The sequence below is a fragment of the Myripristis murdjan genome, chromosome 12 (genome assembly GCF_902150065.1).
Source record: "Myripristis murdjan chromosome 12, fMyrMur1.1, whole genome shotgun sequence".
Taxonomy (NCBI): Eukaryota; Metazoa; Chordata; class Actinopteri; order Holocentriformes; family Holocentridae; genus Myripristis; species Myripristis murdjan.
This window is the reverse complement of record NC_043991.1, coordinates 29009526-29025734: the sequence shown is the minus strand read 5'-3', so window position 1 is coordinate 29025734 and position 16209 is coordinate 29009526. Positions and strand designations below refer to the sequence as shown.

Below are 16209 nucleotides of genomic sequence, written 5' to 3'. Positions count from 1 at the left end.
CTCTCATGCAAGGTACATTTATTATATATCAGAATATATACATCGGGTAAATAAAATGATTTAATGAGATATACAATGGACTGGGCTGGAGAGGAGGGTTAGGGTCACTGAAGAATGTCCCACTGTCTGGTGCAGAACATAGCTCTGCTGAGGTGAGCAGGGGGGCTGGCTGATGGCTGGGCGCTCTGTCTGGGCAGGTGGGGAGCAGGTTGGGTAGACTCGGTGTGGTGGAGCCGACCTGGGCAGCTCATTCTGGTTCTGGGTGGTCCGCTGGGCTGGTGCTCAGTGGATCTGGGCCGTATGACTAAGCAGCACCACTCAGGGCCCGCTCTTGGCGTAGGCGGTATAGGCGGTCGCCTAGGGCACCAACATGGCTAGAGCCGGCCCTGGCACGACTCAAAGATATGATGGAAACTACTTTTTTGGTGCTTCTCTGGATACCACACTGGCTTTGGTGGTGTTGTTTATTTGGTTGCCATGCAACAGGATGCATGCTTCAGCTGGATGAGAGACATCATCAGGGCAAAAAAAAAAAAAAAAAATTCTAAAGAAAAAAGAAAGCAAGGCCTGCTCGCTTCTCTCTATTAGGATCTTGGCAGCAGCTGAATCTCCTCTGCTTTTTTTCCTGTTCAGTGCACAGAACTAGACAAAAGGGTCCAGACAAAGATGAAGCTGGTCCTTTCAAAAAAAGTGCCATTTTGTGGGGGCCTCCTCTTTCATTGAAGCCTCTAATAACTTAAATTGATTGTAGCTGTTCTAACTAGAACAGTTAGAATGCAGAATACGTCAGGTGAGCAGGCTGAAACAAAGTCATATATTGAAGGCAGGATACACAGGAGCACAAAAAAATACAAAATTCAGAAACTAGACTGGCAGACATAAACAATGATCTGACAACGGGTACTGGCAAGACCTCAGGTACACAGGAGACAAATGGCAAAAGTAGAAACACCTGGTGAAGGGGTTGGGTCAAAGACTGGAGGGACAAGAGGATTGGCTGAATGTGGCTTACAAGACTAATGCAGGGCAGGTGTGCAACAACAGCAAGCTAACAAGACTATGGAAGGACATGAGGGACAAAAGAGCTCAGACTGAGGGGGCAAAAATCTCAAACTAAAAACCAGAGCATAATGAGCCACACACAGCGCAAATACAGAAAACCAAAACATAACCAAATTCCATACACCATGAACCCATCTGTGAACACAAAAGTCCATAAACCACAGAACCATAACAAAATTAGTCATGATTTATGCTATCAAATAACATCAAACATGAGACACTGTCCAACCCAGCCTGAGTTATTAAAACACCGTATAATATTCATCATACAGGTGACAAGCATAGTTAAAATGCCAAATCATATTAAAATGAACGTGGAAGTGATTGCAGCACATATGATCATGTAGTTCCCCATGTTAGTGTCTTTTCTGTGTCTTTGTGTGATGCCGCCTTGTTGAGCTGACTTTTATGGAACCGTTTTGAGTGCCCAAACCTCTCAGGAATGTGACTTTATTTGGCGGTTTGGTGCTAAAAGTGTCACTCGAGGTTCTGGGTGATGTTGTCAGTTGCGCGGTGATTGGAGCTGATGTGAGATCTGCAGGTCTCCGTAGCTCCTAGAGCAGACATTCAAAGGTGTTTTGTGTCTCTCCACGGCTGTCAGCCACACATGGTGGTTAAGAGTTTAGCAAACACAATATCCCGTTTTGAGTACTTTCTGTGTGTGCATGTGGGTGTGTGTGTGTGTGTGGAGAGACAGACAGACAGGTAGGTAGGTCGTGGCGTCCAATGAAGTTAAATTGGCTAACAGTAACAGTAATTTGGGAAAGTGTTATCCCATCACGATCCTTGGCATCTTCATGAAAAAAAATCTCTTTTGGAAACGTTCACGTGGTCTCTCGCTCCTCCTTTTCTCTCCTCTTGACATTGACGGCATGCCTTTCAAGTTTTCCCATCTTTTTTTTCTCTCTCCACATTCTCTCTCTTTTTGCTCTTTTATCCACTCCACTCCAGTCGCGCAATGACGACAAGTACATCAGAAGGTCGGCGTCATTCAAGTGCTGAACCTAGAGCTTTTTTGTTTAGAGGAAAAGCTTTCTGTGATATTGAGTCTTTTGTGGTTGGATGTGTGTTGACTTTGTACAGTATTTTACAGTATTTATGTTAGTGTAGAGACCTAATCATTTTTATTTGTACTTTTTGCTGTGTTATCACTGCTGTTTATTTTGGCAATACCATATTTGTGTACAGTCATGTCAATAAAGCCACACTGAGCTAAGCTTTATTGAACTAAGAAAAGGAAAAGAGTGAGAGAAAGAGCACCCAGCATACTGTACTGTGGTTATGGATCATACCTATTTTCAGCACATCTGTCTACGCTCAGTTGTCATGAGTGCTAAATGTTTCTTTGGCACACAGATTCATACACATACTTGAAATATATTAATTTATTGCCTCATTAAAAGAAGTAATTCTTTTTTTTTTTTTTTTTTCAAAATTGTCTCACACACAAGTAGTAAATGCATTTACTGCACTCATTCACACACATGCACACACACACACACACACACACACACATATGGTGTGCTGGCTTCACTGACATCTAAGATTTCCGTTTATCTCCTCCTCCTACAGTACTTACCTCTCTCTCTCTCTCGCTCTTTCTCTCTCTAACTCTCTCTCTCTCTCTCACTGTCTCTCTCTTTCTCTCTCTAACTCTCTCTCTCTCTCTCACTGTCTCTCTCTCTGAGACTGCCTGGAGTATGAAGATAAAACAGCTGCATCTTAATCTGTGGGTGGCACAGTGCTACAAAGAAGGCAATTAAGTGTACAATTCCCTTATCCTCCCTCCCTCCCTGTGCCACTCCCTCTCCCTCTTTCTCTCTCTCTCTCTCTCTCTCTCTCTCTCTCTCTCTCTCTCTCTCTCTCTCCCTCCGACTCTCCCCTTTCCACCCATAACTTAATGTCTATATGTGTGTCATGTGTCCCTACAGAGCAGCACGTGCATTTGGAGAGTACCTGTCCCACACACACCCTGAAAACAGAAACGGATCAGGTCAGCGTCAATGCCATCCCGTCATCACTCCATCTCTCCACCCTGCTCTGCATATTCTCTAGTGGTGTTTAATCCCTCCTTCACTCCTCCACCACCTGACCTTATCCTCTGCTGAATTGCCAGGCTGCGGTTATTAGCCTTTTATCATAGCAGCTGGTAACAGAAGAAAGAGTGATACGTTAATCTGCGTCATCTTCTACTTTGCTCCTCTTCTTCCTGTTTCTCATGTACTTTAGCACTTCTGTCTGTCGTCCTTTAATACTCTCTGTTTCTCTCTCTCTCTCTCTCCCTCCTCTGTCCCCAGCTCACCTCCTGTGTGAAACATTGGTGGGTCCAGACCCGGAGTCACCAAGCGGCACCATTGGCCCAAACAACAACAACCACTTGCATCCCTTCTCCGATCACCACTCCAGCACCAGCAACACCAAGGGCTTGGAGGCCGACCCGGAGCCCAGTCTCGTGAAACCCGCGCTGGGCTTGCTGCAGCCACCTCCCCCCTCTATCACTGTCACCACCAAGCCAGCCCGGCTGTCCTTGGAGCGCAGCTTCTCTGCGGAGGAAGACCAGCAGAAGTGCGTCGAGTGCACCCTGCAGCCTGCCCGCGTCTACACCATCACCACCCAGCACGGCATGCTGATGAGCGGCGGCCGGGAGAGCAAGGAGAGTGTAGAACTGGATGTCCTGAAGGAGAGGTCAGGGAGCGGAGCCGTTGGATCCAGGAGCAGAGGTGGCGGCTCAGGCAGCGGCGATCCACACCTCCAGACCACGCTGATCCAGCCCTCAACTTCCCCTACCTCCACCTCATCCTCTCCGACCCAGTACCACCAAGCCAGCAGTGGCCGTGGAAGCAGCGGCTGTGGCGGCGGCCACCACCACAGCAACCATCACCACAGCAACCACCACCACTCCGTCTCTGGCACCGGTGCGTCCTCGAGTAGCGGAGCAGGCAGCAGCAGCAGCGGTGGTGGCAGCAGTGGCAAGAGTGGTGCCAGCGGAAGCAGCAGTGGCGGCAGCAGCAACAACCAGCACCAGCATGCTGTATCTGTCAGTGGGTCCCACGGCCATCACGGCTCCCACCATCACGCCCACCACCATCTGTCCCAACCCCCGCTGCAGTCCTCCGTTAGCGCCCACAACATCCGAAGCTGGGGCGAGGGGGCGAAAGGGGAGCCGGAGTGTAGTGGCCTGGCCTGTGACTCGTGCAGCGGCGCCCCCTCACGCAGCCAGGGCTCCCTGGACCTGGAGAGCACGTCCCGTGAGGCAGGCAAGCAGCACCGACGCCTAGAGCGGATGTGGAGTGTGGACCGGGTGACTGGGCTGGAGAGAGGTGAGAGGGCGGAGGACACAGAGAAAGGGAGAGGCACTGCAATCCAAACAGGGGAGTTTGTTTCTAATGTGCTGTGGGCGGGTGCGGGTCCAGACCAAGGTTGAAATACCATTTGAATATTTTCAAGTACTTGAGGAAAAAAATATGTACATGTTTACTCTTATAGAGTAAACATGGGGCAATGAGTTTACAGCTTGTAGTGTTTAATTTTTTGCTTTTGTCATTTTGACAGCAGCATCTGCTGTTCTTTTGCCTCATCATTATCTTCTGATGTAAAATATTTAGTTTGTGAATGAGTTTCCAATACACAGGATTCATTTAAACTCACTTCTCCATTAGTCTGGGAAATTAAAGAGGCACCTCACTGAAAAACAAGTAACAAACTACTTTATTTCACAAGCTACTATTTGGAAAAATTAGCATGTTTTACAGTTATTATTTCATTTTAGTAAGTTGTCTTCTTCATGGGGGTGAATTAGACTTTTTAAGGATGCAGTTGAAAATATTAGTACATATCTAAAAAGATGAACAAAAAAGGTTGGATGTACTAAAATACAATTGCAATACTATTGGTTGAACTATTTGGAAAGTTTTTCAAATGTATTTCTTCTAGGTCTGGTGGGGATTGGTGAGGGTTTGATGTTGGATGTGACGTGGTGGTCTGTATTTCTGACTCTTCGTCTCTCTCATCTGCTGTCTCTCCCTGTGTGTCTCCCTCTCTCCCTTTGTGGAGTGGTGGACTGTGGAGTGGTGGTGCTGTCGCTGGTTTTGTGCTCTCATATTCCTACTTTATTCATGATGACCTTTGACAATACATATACACCTTTTGTTTTAACACGGACTTTAACTTGCAATCAATATCTTTCTCTCTCTCTGCAGAGGACAATAACTGGTTCCCCAAAGAAAATATGTTCAGCTTTCAGACTGCCACAACAACTATGCAGGCGTGAGTGTCCAAACACACAATTGCACTAAACACGTACAAACACAGTCACAGCCAGAGTGCATGTATTGCCTGAAAGGATGCAGGTGTGTTGAAAGCCACAGTAAAAGGAATATCTAATTCTGGTATATCTTAGCTGCACTATACATGGTTTTCAGCTTGAAATATTTTAATGGAGTAGACAATTCTGAATAAAAGGTGTCTGTTTATTTTGATATCTGAAGATGATGTGGATGATGCAGAGCAATGACAGTTTGAAGTTAATTACTAATTGGTGATGTTATACATAGTGCCTGGGAAAAAAAATGAGTCCTCTATTGATAGTTACTGGTAGCTTAAATAGCAAATTAGGCCATCAAAACAGTTAGGAGCCAGAAAAAAATATTTAATTGATTTCCAAATTGCTGTAGTTAGTTTATACTTCAGGACTGTTAGTTTGGACAAAGACTTGAAAATGAATAGGAATGGATTGGAAATTTTGAATGAATGGAATTACACTTCCGTACCATTATTTTGGACAAAGACTAGAAAACAAATAGAAATGGATTGGAAATTTTGAATGAATGGAAATGGATGGAAAGGGACCAGGAGAAATGGTGATACTGACAACAGAGAGTCATTAGAAACTTTTGAATGTGTTTACATTGTGGAAAGCGTGATAAAAACTAAACAAACCAATTATTTTTTGTATCATTTACACACCCAATAGGATGACTTGAATTTCTGATATTGACTTGGTTTCAGAGCCTCATGCCTCACAGAGAGCAAATTTACAAGTTGGCAATGTTGACAAACAGCAGAGAAAAAAGATATGAAAATGTCTGTTCCAGATTCTCAGAATCTTCATGCAGCATAGTGCAAGTGTCAGTGCTCCATTTGTATGTTCAGCATGTCTTGAAACCAGTGTCATTGAGGTAAAACGGTACCACATAAACTTTTTTCAGGAAAATGCCTCATTCACCGCCACATGTGTGCAGCTGGCCTGTAGGTCCAGCTAACTGAAGATCTGCCTCTGGTTGGTTCATTGACCTTCCACAAAGTGGCTTATTCAACAATATTTCACCATAATTACATTGGTTTGGCGCATACTGAGCACACAAATGGAAAGTCAAGGCTTGAATTATGTTGCACAATAAGTTTTAGAATTTGGTACAGATTTTTTGTTTGTTTGTTTGTGTTTTTTTATCCTTTTTGCAGTTGTTTGTGGAGATTGCCAGTCTTTTCCATTTGAACAGAAATGGTGTTTGGGACCTTTGTTCTCCGTGAGGCATGCAATTAAATTATGTCAGATACAGAGGGCAACTCAGGTGTGAGTAAAAATACAAAATCTATAGTTTATGAGTGAAGTTCTTCTGTAAAGTGACTTAAGAGAGCAGCAGTATGTGTGCATATGGTAGGTGTGTGTGTGTGTGTGACCTGAGGCTATGTCTCAGTGAACACCTTGGTCTGTTTACGAATGCATCCAAATTCAAAGCCTTTCTTTTTTTTTTTTTTTCCAATTTCTTGCAATCTGTTTCTGCCTAATTTTCACTGCCTTTGTACTGCCTTTTTAAAAACAATCCTTTGTGCTTTTGTTGTCTCTGCGTCTCACCTTTTATTCCTTCACATTTTATCAGATGCTCATTAGACTGTGTACAAAGTCATACTCAGTCAATATATGAAACTGGATGTTCCCTCAGCCCATTAAATGAGCTCTAAATGAGCGGTAGCATTTGTCATGTGGCATTACAAGTTGACTTTATTCATGGAGGTCAAACAGGGACTGCAGAGACTGTTTATGTCTTTGTCAACCCTCTCAGTGTTTTTCCTCTCTGTCTCTTCTCCACTTACTGCTTACTGGTGCCTAAATTATGTGTTTCTTCTCCTTTCTTATTGCATGCTAATTAATCTTGGGACGCTCAACAGGATATCGTGAGTATCGTCTCCTGCCTGCATTTTTTTTTTCTTGCACCTCTCTCTCCTTAACTGCCGTTCCTTAACCTTTGATGTCTAACATTTAACTTTCATCCTTGGGCTGGGTGTTTGAAGTTACAGCTGAAAACAAACCGATCATAACGAAGCAGATCCAGGAAGCATACAGAGACATAGAGCATAGAGCTAACACCGGTGTATCTGTCTGTGTGTGTGTGTGTGTGTGTGTGTGTAGGTTGAAGGTGAGGGGGTTGGGGTGGAAGTTTCAACCATCAATGTGAAACTTGCTCAGAAACAAACAGCAAGTGCAGTGCTGTATTTGGAGGAAAATCCCATATCCAAAAAATATTTATCCAGTAATATTTATTTGTAATATGGGTCTTTGAAATTACACAGTAGCTTTGAATGGGTTTTCATGGCTCTTGGTCCTGAAAGCTACTCAACACAAATGACCAGTTTTTCCCATTCAAGTTCAAAAGGCAAAGGGGAAAAAAGAAAATTGGAGTTATAAGATTTTCATGCAACAGCAGAGATAAAGTCCCGTGGTAATCCACTGCAACAAAGTTATTCTGCTAAACTGAAGTCACAGAAATGGTGTGTGCTGTGTGTGTTGACTGGCCTAAGCTCTGTCTGTACGGCTAAACCCTGTGCTAATCCACCCCGGAGCTCCGTTACTTTGGCACCAATCATAGCTTAGGACAGAGCAACACATAGAGTAGACTTTGGCCATTTAAGTTTTCAGTGGCACCTTCGCTGCCCAATCCTGCTCCATGGCTATTGCTTTTCTATCACTGAATATGCGCAAGCTTACTTTAACAACATTTAGAAGCTTACCATTTTCAATGTTTTGGAGAGAATTGTAATATATTTGCTGGTAATTATATGCTGATATTTGCTGATATTTATAAGTCCATCTGCTCCAACTATTTCACCATTAATTCTATTTTAACAAGAGAGGTGGGTAGTCAGTGTCATTACAGGGGTCTGACACTTAAATGTGGTACTCGTGCACATGCATTTTTAGTTTTATAGTCAATAATTTTAATAGGTGAATAAATTTCCACTGAAAATGTGTTGTATGCTACTAGCTAACGACCCTCAGATCCTTCCTTCTTCTCTTAGCCTGTAGCTCAGAACTAGGCTTAGTAGTCAGATTAATGCTAACAGTGACAATGGTAATGAATTATGAGCATAATGAATTACAACTAAATCAGCCAAGCTAAGCCAATGACATTTTGCACTGCATTCCCCCCACCCTGCCTAACTAAACCAAACTAACCCAAACTGCTTTAAACCCAGACCTTTTCAAGTTCCCCAATGCTATGTTGATCTAATTAACCTTTAACTACAAGCTCAAATCACAGTGTAAATGCAAGGGATTTATTCAGATGTCTTCCAACAACTGCTGCTGGATGAAAACCATGTAGCTCCAATTTTGGGTATTTTCTTATTTAAACTGAAATTGTGGTTCGCATAGTCCTCTATAGCATTGTAAAATCGTGTAACTCTTGTTCTTATGAAATCCTTTCAAAACCAATTGGATAAACCTAAAATTGCATGGCCACAAAGCTAAAGCTAAACCAAGCTAAACAAGGATGATTTTTTTGATCTGAAAATTTCATTAAAGGCTTTTTGGAGATACAAGGTTTTCACCTGACAGCAGCAAAATAATAATTAAGAATTTCTGGTCATGTTGCAAGACCAAAAACACAAACCCGTCATATGCAAGATGCTTGACATCGTGCACTATATGGACAGAAGTATTGGGCCACAGCTCTTAATCATCGAATTCAGGTGTTTCATTCAGTCCCATTGTCACAGGTGTATAAAATCCAGCATGCTGCTGTATTAGTAATGTAACAGGATGCTACCAATGCAACAAGTCAGTTGGTGAAGTTTTTTCCCTCCTAGATATTCCACTATCATCTGTAAGTGGTATTATTGCAAAGTGGAAGTGTTTAGGAACCACAGCAACTCTGCCACCAGGTGGCAGCACCACGTAAAGTCACAGAGCAGGGTCGCTGAGCGCTGAGGCTCATAGTGCGTAAAAGTGGCCAACGTTCTGCTGACTCAGTAACTGCAGAGCTCCAAACCTCCTCTGGCATCAACATCAGCACAGAAACTGAGCGCCGGGAGCTTCATGGCATGGGTTTCCATGGCTGAGCAGCCGCACGCAAGCCTTACATCACCAAGCACAATGTCAACCATCAGATGGAGCGGTGTAAAGCACGCCACCACTGGACTCTGGAGCGGTGGAAATGTGTTCTATGGAGTGACCAATCACGCTCCTCTATCTGGCGGTCTGATGGACGAGTCTGGGTTTGGTGAACGCCAGGAGAACGTTCCCTGTCTGACTGCATTGTGCCGACTGTGCAGTTTGCTGGAGGAGGGATAACACTGTGGGCTGGTTTTTCTGGGCTCGGCCTCGGCCCCTCAGTTCCATTGAAGGGAAATCTTAATGCTTCAGCTCACCAAGACATTTTGGACAAGTCTCTGCTTCCAGCTTTGTAGGACCAGTTTGGGGAAGGAAGGCCCTTTTCTGTCCCAGCATGACTGAGCCTCAGTGCACAAAGCAGCTCCATAAAGGCATGGCTGGCTGAGTTTGATGTGGAAGAACTGGCCCACACAGAGCCCTGACCTCAACCCCATCCAACACCTTTGGGATGAACTAGAACGTAGATTGTGAGCCAGGTCCTCTGATCCAACATCAGTGTCTGACCTCACAAATGCTCTTCTTGATGAACGGGCAAAAATTCCCACAGACACACTCCAAAATCTGGTAGAAAGCCTTCCCAGAAGAGAGGAAGCTGTTCTAGCTGCAAAGGGGGGACCTACTCCATATTAATGCCTATGGATTTAGAATACGATGTCGTAAAAGCTCCTGTAGGGGTAATGTGTAGGTGGCCCAAATACTTTTGTCCATGTAGTGTATGTGGAGTGTAGACTGTCTCACACCGGTGAACAGAAATCAGATTTGAGCTGGTGGCTTGAATTTACTTTTTGGTCAGTAGTCAAAGCTAGCTGCGCCCTACCCGCTACAACAGAGTTGCTCAGAGCCAACCAAACCCTGCAGCTAAAGGGCCTGGCATCAGCCTCCCTGCACTGTTCTACCCCATGCTAAGCCAACATTCTCCCTTTCTCATCCCTTTAATACTGTGCCACGTCCTGGCAGGGCTTTCCGGGGATTTGTGGAGAGAAAAAGGAGAGAGAGGGAGCTGGAAACGGCCGAAGTCATTCAGAGGTACGGAGTGTTCCTGCCCGAATGTGCTTTGCCATGGTGCTATAGTTTGCAATCGTTTCCAATGCAACAGACCAGCTTTGTTCACACTTTTTTGCAGCCACGTCTCCTCCAACTAAGCAAGTGAGAGAGTTGGAACATGGCACTTGGAAGTGCAAGGAGGTCTGCAGCACTCAAAAATGACAGCATGTGATTTGTTAAGCAACATTTGGACTGCTAGTCAAATATGATTTCTCACTCATAGTAAATGAATAAATAAATATGTTTTTTCTGTTATATATATATAAAAAAAGAAACATTGTTTAATCAGATTTTTGTCCTTAGATAGCACTGAAAAGATCAGAACAGTACAGTGTTGGGTGGTCAGAAAAACATGATGAGCCAGCAGTGTAATTTCCCCCTTAAGTTCTCCTAAGTCATTCCTAGGTTGGGTCTTTTTTTTTTTTTCAATTATAAATTCATACAATAAGAGAACAGTTTTGTAAAAGTTTTGGAAGTTGAGTTGAAGGATTGTTATATGAAAAATAAGAGATTTCATTAGCTGCAAGGTTCTGACCAGACCATGTGTTCATGGTTTGGATTGTTCTGTAAAGCCCAAGGCTGTTTTTTTTTTTTTTTTTTTTTTTTTTTTTAAATATTTATTTATTTGGTAAAGGACAAGGACAAGTACATTGTACACAAGTGTGTAGCCAAAGTAATCAGTCCCATAGGTTTGTCTCTAATATAGTTGTCCCCTCACAAAGCAGGGTACATGTTGATAGCGTCCCCTAATTATTCAAAAACCGTTTTGGACAAGAAGAAAGACACATTTTGTAAATGTAGGTACTCACAAACAGTATTTGACATCGGGAGTCAAATTCTGCTGCACAGTGACACCAGTAACAATTATAGTACCAAAGCAACTAAAACAGCCCGCTAAGGGCCAGATGCTCTGTGGCACAAGGGCAGATGGTGAATGTGACACCGTGCCATACATCTCCTTTCCTGTGACATCTCTGTGTCATCCATCTGCAGTGTCACTTTATTATACACTCTGTAATGCACCATGTTGCTGATCAAAATTAGCACACAAGAAAAAAAAAATACTTGGAGTTAAAGTCTTGGGTCATATCATTTCAATAATTTAAAACAATGGAAAATGTTATATATTTTACCATTTTTGCACAAAAAAACTGCTTGAAAAATAATAGTGATCCTGCTTTAAAATTTTAAACTACTGTCATGGCCCATAGACATGCAGATTTTTTTCATTTCTACTAGGATTTAATAAAAATTGTATTTGCAGCTTACCTCTACTATTCTATGTACATGTGTGATTATATCATCGAGAGAGGCTTGGAAGTACAGTAAAGCTTTATTTTCCCCCATACTTCTACCTGGAATTGTCAGTCATAACGATACATTTCTTTATTTTTAGCAGGTATAATCCCCCACCTACCCACTGCGCTGAATGTTACCACTCTATTTAAAAATAATGGCTCAGCCAAAATATTTTAAGCCATTTTTGCCTCTTTGGAGCAAAGGGCTGTTATTTACCAGAAGGTCAGTTCTACCTCAAGGCACAGCAAGAACAAAGAACAAAACGCATCATACACAGAACACTACAGAAATGATTATCCTCAAGTAGTAATCCTGCTCTTCGGCAAGTGTTGTTTTCATTAAGTAATGATCGCGACAGAAGATCCTGCCTCATCCTCTTGCAGATGACTCCTGCTGTGTTCTACCAGTCAGTATTGGTGGACAGATGTGACGGTCCTGTCAGATGGCTAGAGCACAGATAGATGTGTCCCAGAATACCTGGCTGCTGCAGCAGACAGTTGCTGTGACACAAAGTGGACTGGTTGATGGAGCAGCAATAGTGCAAAGCTTTCTGTCGGGGCATACTTTAGGAAAGAAGACATGAAGAGGGGGGTGCATAAAATATTAGAGTCAAGATGGTGTCAGGGCAAGGAGTGAACCTTGGCTGAGCAAAAGGGCATGTAGGAGAGGGTGATAAGAAAGAGAAGTGTGCTTTCTGCTGTAGACTTTATCAGAGAAAGGCAAAGTCATGAGAGAAAGGAGGTAAAGATATACGTTACATAGCTACACCAGTAGTGATATCAGTGTGTGTGTTGATATGTGCCTTGTCTTATTATCACAAAACCAAATCCATTAATGCAGACTAGCTGAAAATTGGCAACTTTTAAGCACTGTATGCCATGTCTGCATCACTATTCTTCCTACCTTCTCATTTTGGAAAACAATGCTGAAATACACTGTTTTGATTACTGATAGCAGCTTTTCTTTTTCCTTGGAAATTCTGGCAGTGATGAAGAAAGATAATGGGAAGAGGGAGAGGAGGGAGCAAAACACAGAGATGGGATGTGAGCACAAACAATTTGTAGGGTAGAACGTGGGTGACAGTAGTACTGTATCCCAAATGCCCAGATCTGTCTGGAAAATCTGGGTGAGGGAGGTAGTGCTGTCCCTCCAAAATTTACTAGAAACTGCAAGGCAAGACATGGTAGCATCAAGTGCTCCAGTGGAACCTAACAGCTCCTAAAATAAAGTCTGAAGCAGCATGTTGCTGAAAAAGAGCACAACACTCTTAGTTGCACACAAATAGAAAGACCGGCATGTGTAAGGCTTGGTTACTTGTTCAAACCCTGGATGGTGCATCTGTTTTGTAAGGGCCCTTGGGAACAACTCCAAACCTTATGCACTCCTTCTTCCTTCTGAGAGAGCCAAGATCAAAGAGAGTCATATTGACCTGGACATCGTCCGGATTAACAAGATCCATATCAAGATCCAACAACTACTTGACTGAGACTGTAATGGGCGAGAGCAGAAAACCTGGGGGCGTATGTATTAAGGGTGAAAAAGATGGCAAGCAACAATCTACAAAAGATCGGTATGAATCAACGGGAAACTTGACGTGTGAAGGTGGTACCTCTGCTCACACTCCACAGGTGGCGCACACAGCAGCTGCGTACTCGGAGAGATTATGCAGGAACAATTCCAAATGTGGTATTTTTACCGTTCTTACTCACAGTCTGTGTTCTGTGTCCAATAAATTTCATGGCAACATTGATGTTTGTGCGGTTTAAATCGCTGTATTTTGCCCAAGATCAGATACGATTATATTAATTGCTCATTATATGTGGCAGAAATGTGGCATTATGGTAAAACAGACAGTTAAAACACACAGTTACTGCAGGGTGTTTGTGAAAAAAAAAAAAAAGTTTTTGGACGTTTTTATTTTAGAAAATTCATCAGAACCACAGTGTCCCAAAACATATTGGTATCTATTTTAGTCTTTCAAAGTCATTTAAGTAGCGTGACATTTTCACTCAGCCATGCGATGTCAAGTTCATGCCTTGTCTTTCCCTCATCCAGACACAGAAGATGTGATCATTTACAACAAAACCAAATGTTAAATGCCAAGATGCCAGAATTAAATTCCCCAGTGCTCATTACGGTGCTGTGGATAGACATAGCAACAAGTCACTGTTTAATTCAGCTCAGTGTACAGTCTACTGCATCATCATGGAGCCTGGATGCGCTGCCATCTCTACTGTCACTCACTGTCAAGTCCACTTCTGGTTTTATTGTTTTTGCACTACAGACTGTTCTCACGTTGTGGCATAGAGTTTTTAATAGCCCATTTTATTTTAGATATTTTATATGGTCTGTGGGTGAGGCAGCATAAACCACGATGAGGGGGATACATTTCTGTGCCCACCAAAGATAAAAATAATTCAGCAGAGGGTGGATGTGTAGACCGGAGGGGAGGTAAATCCCTGCCATCCCCCTGGCAAATTGCAATCATACAGATATACATCAGATATTCAAATCTGAAATCCAAATCAAATTATTATGAATAAATAAGTCGTTAATTAACTTTGGGTGTCTAGCCCAAGATGCAAATGTGTATAGGCTTCACTAATGTTAATAGTCATATAATGGAAGGTGTCACTTATTCAAATGGAGAATATCTCATTTTGAAATACCACGTCATAAAATATACAGTGTAGGAAATCCAAAGCAGCAATTACAGTAGGAGGGCCTGGAGTAGAGCAAGGGCAAGCAGATTAAATGAAATGTAGAAATGAAAAGGAGAGAAAATGAGGCACAGATATTAAACTAGATAAAAACAAAAGAATGGCAAGAGAGAAAAGAGAGAGGGGGCTGGAGTGAGGTACAGGGAGATAGTGTCAGACTTTCTCAACGGGTGAAAGTGGATTCTCTCACTCTTTCTCTCATCTCATTAACTCTCCGCACCTCCTCTGTGGGATAAAAGGACAGGGGGATCAGAGAAGGGAGGTCTTTCTGAAGCCAAGTCGAAAGATGGTTTTTCAGACATTTACTCAAAAGGATGAGTTTACTCTGGCTCTCTTTGATTATGCACTGAGTTACAGTATGCTCCCTGTTTATTACAACATATTTAGAGTTCAGTTGTGAGACATAAAGAATGTGTTTGTACATGATATGAAACTGAGTGTTTAATTGGCACATTAATTAGCCAAGTGCAGTGAACTTCAGTGCTTGGCATTGCACACTGAATCTTGTTCTTCCTACAACAACTCAGCCTGACAGATTTCCATAGCCAGGGTGTCAATGGCTGACATGACAATAACCAGACCCACTGGCCAATATAAATCCTTAGGAATAAATTGGAGTCCTTAAAGCATCTTCAGATTAATGAACTGTGCAGTTATACAAGCATGACACCTATGTGTATGCGTTTTACTGTATCAGGGGCCTATAGCACTCTGCTGTGCTACAAACCTTATGAAGGGTAAACACAATACTGTACATGTTTAGTTAAACCACTTGTTCAATGTTGCTTTTCTTTCTGCCCTGAAAAGAATAAACATGCCACCACCAAATCAACACCTAATTCATTATTTGAGGGGATGGTAAGCCCAGCTGAAATGCAGTTTTAGGGGCTGCGATTTCTACAGTAATACGTTCTAGCAGCACTGGGTGGGCTTTATTTCCCTTTGCAGGGTAATGATAATGTATAGTCCCTGGTAAGACCAACCAACTGCCCAGCAAAGTGAAAATATCCCACTTATTGGAAATGAAATAGCGATGAGTCTAGAGCTCTGCAACAATACGTCAGCAATTGGTTTCATAACTAAGATCACTGTGGAACTCACTTTCTAAAATCTTAGACTTTGGAGGCTTGTAGTTGCAGGGTTGATGTGAGAAAGTCCATTACTGATGCCATCACTAGCAAAGAAGAGCACAGCCTCATTTATTCGATAGAAGCTCTTTGCCAGCTCCCACCTTTCTGATAAAACGTTAGAGCGGTAAAACAATCCTTGGTATAATGGTAGTTTTATTTCCGGCAACAGCGTAAAATTGGCATTCTGTGCCCTCATTCTTACATGTGGAGGAAGCGTTCTAGTCCCTCCCCGGCAAAACCACCGATCTGATTCAGGAGAAATCAGCCATCAGGCCTCTCTCTCTGCAGAAAAAGGACCTCAGATTCTTGCAGTTTTACAATGTTTTTGACACCCAGTAATGACAATAAAAGTATTTATAAGGAGAAATTACATATTTTAGTTTCCTTCTCTGTAAGGAGATAGGGGAAGTAAGATGGATGGAGGAGGGCCTACTTCTCTGCCTTAGGGCCCAAATACATCACCTGGGATGTCAGGAGCAGGACTCGTGTACAGTGCCCTTGTTCCCTAAAGGCAGAAAGGCGCAGGCAGCAGAATGTTAATGGCTGCACTTGCGCCACTAATTCC

At 42.8% G+C, this 16209-nt stretch overlaps 1 protein-coding gene across 1 annotated transcript in view; it reads left to right on the top strand.

Annotated features, from left to right (window-relative positions):
• The window catches only part of nsmfa (NMDA receptor synaptonuclear signaling and neuronal migration factor a), a 70275-nt gene that overhangs the window by 15174 nt on the left and 38892 nt on the right, over positions 1-16209 (top strand). Inside the window, exons 2-5 of the mRNA XM_030066103.1 lie at positions 2994-3055; positions 3360-4382; positions 5262-5328; positions 7231-7236. Coding sequence (XP_029921963.1) covers positions 2994-3055; positions 3360-4382; positions 5262-5328; positions 7231-7236 — 1158 coding nt within the window. The remainder of the gene's footprint in view (positions 1-2993; positions 3056-3359; positions 4383-5261; positions 5329-7230; positions 7237-16209) is intronic.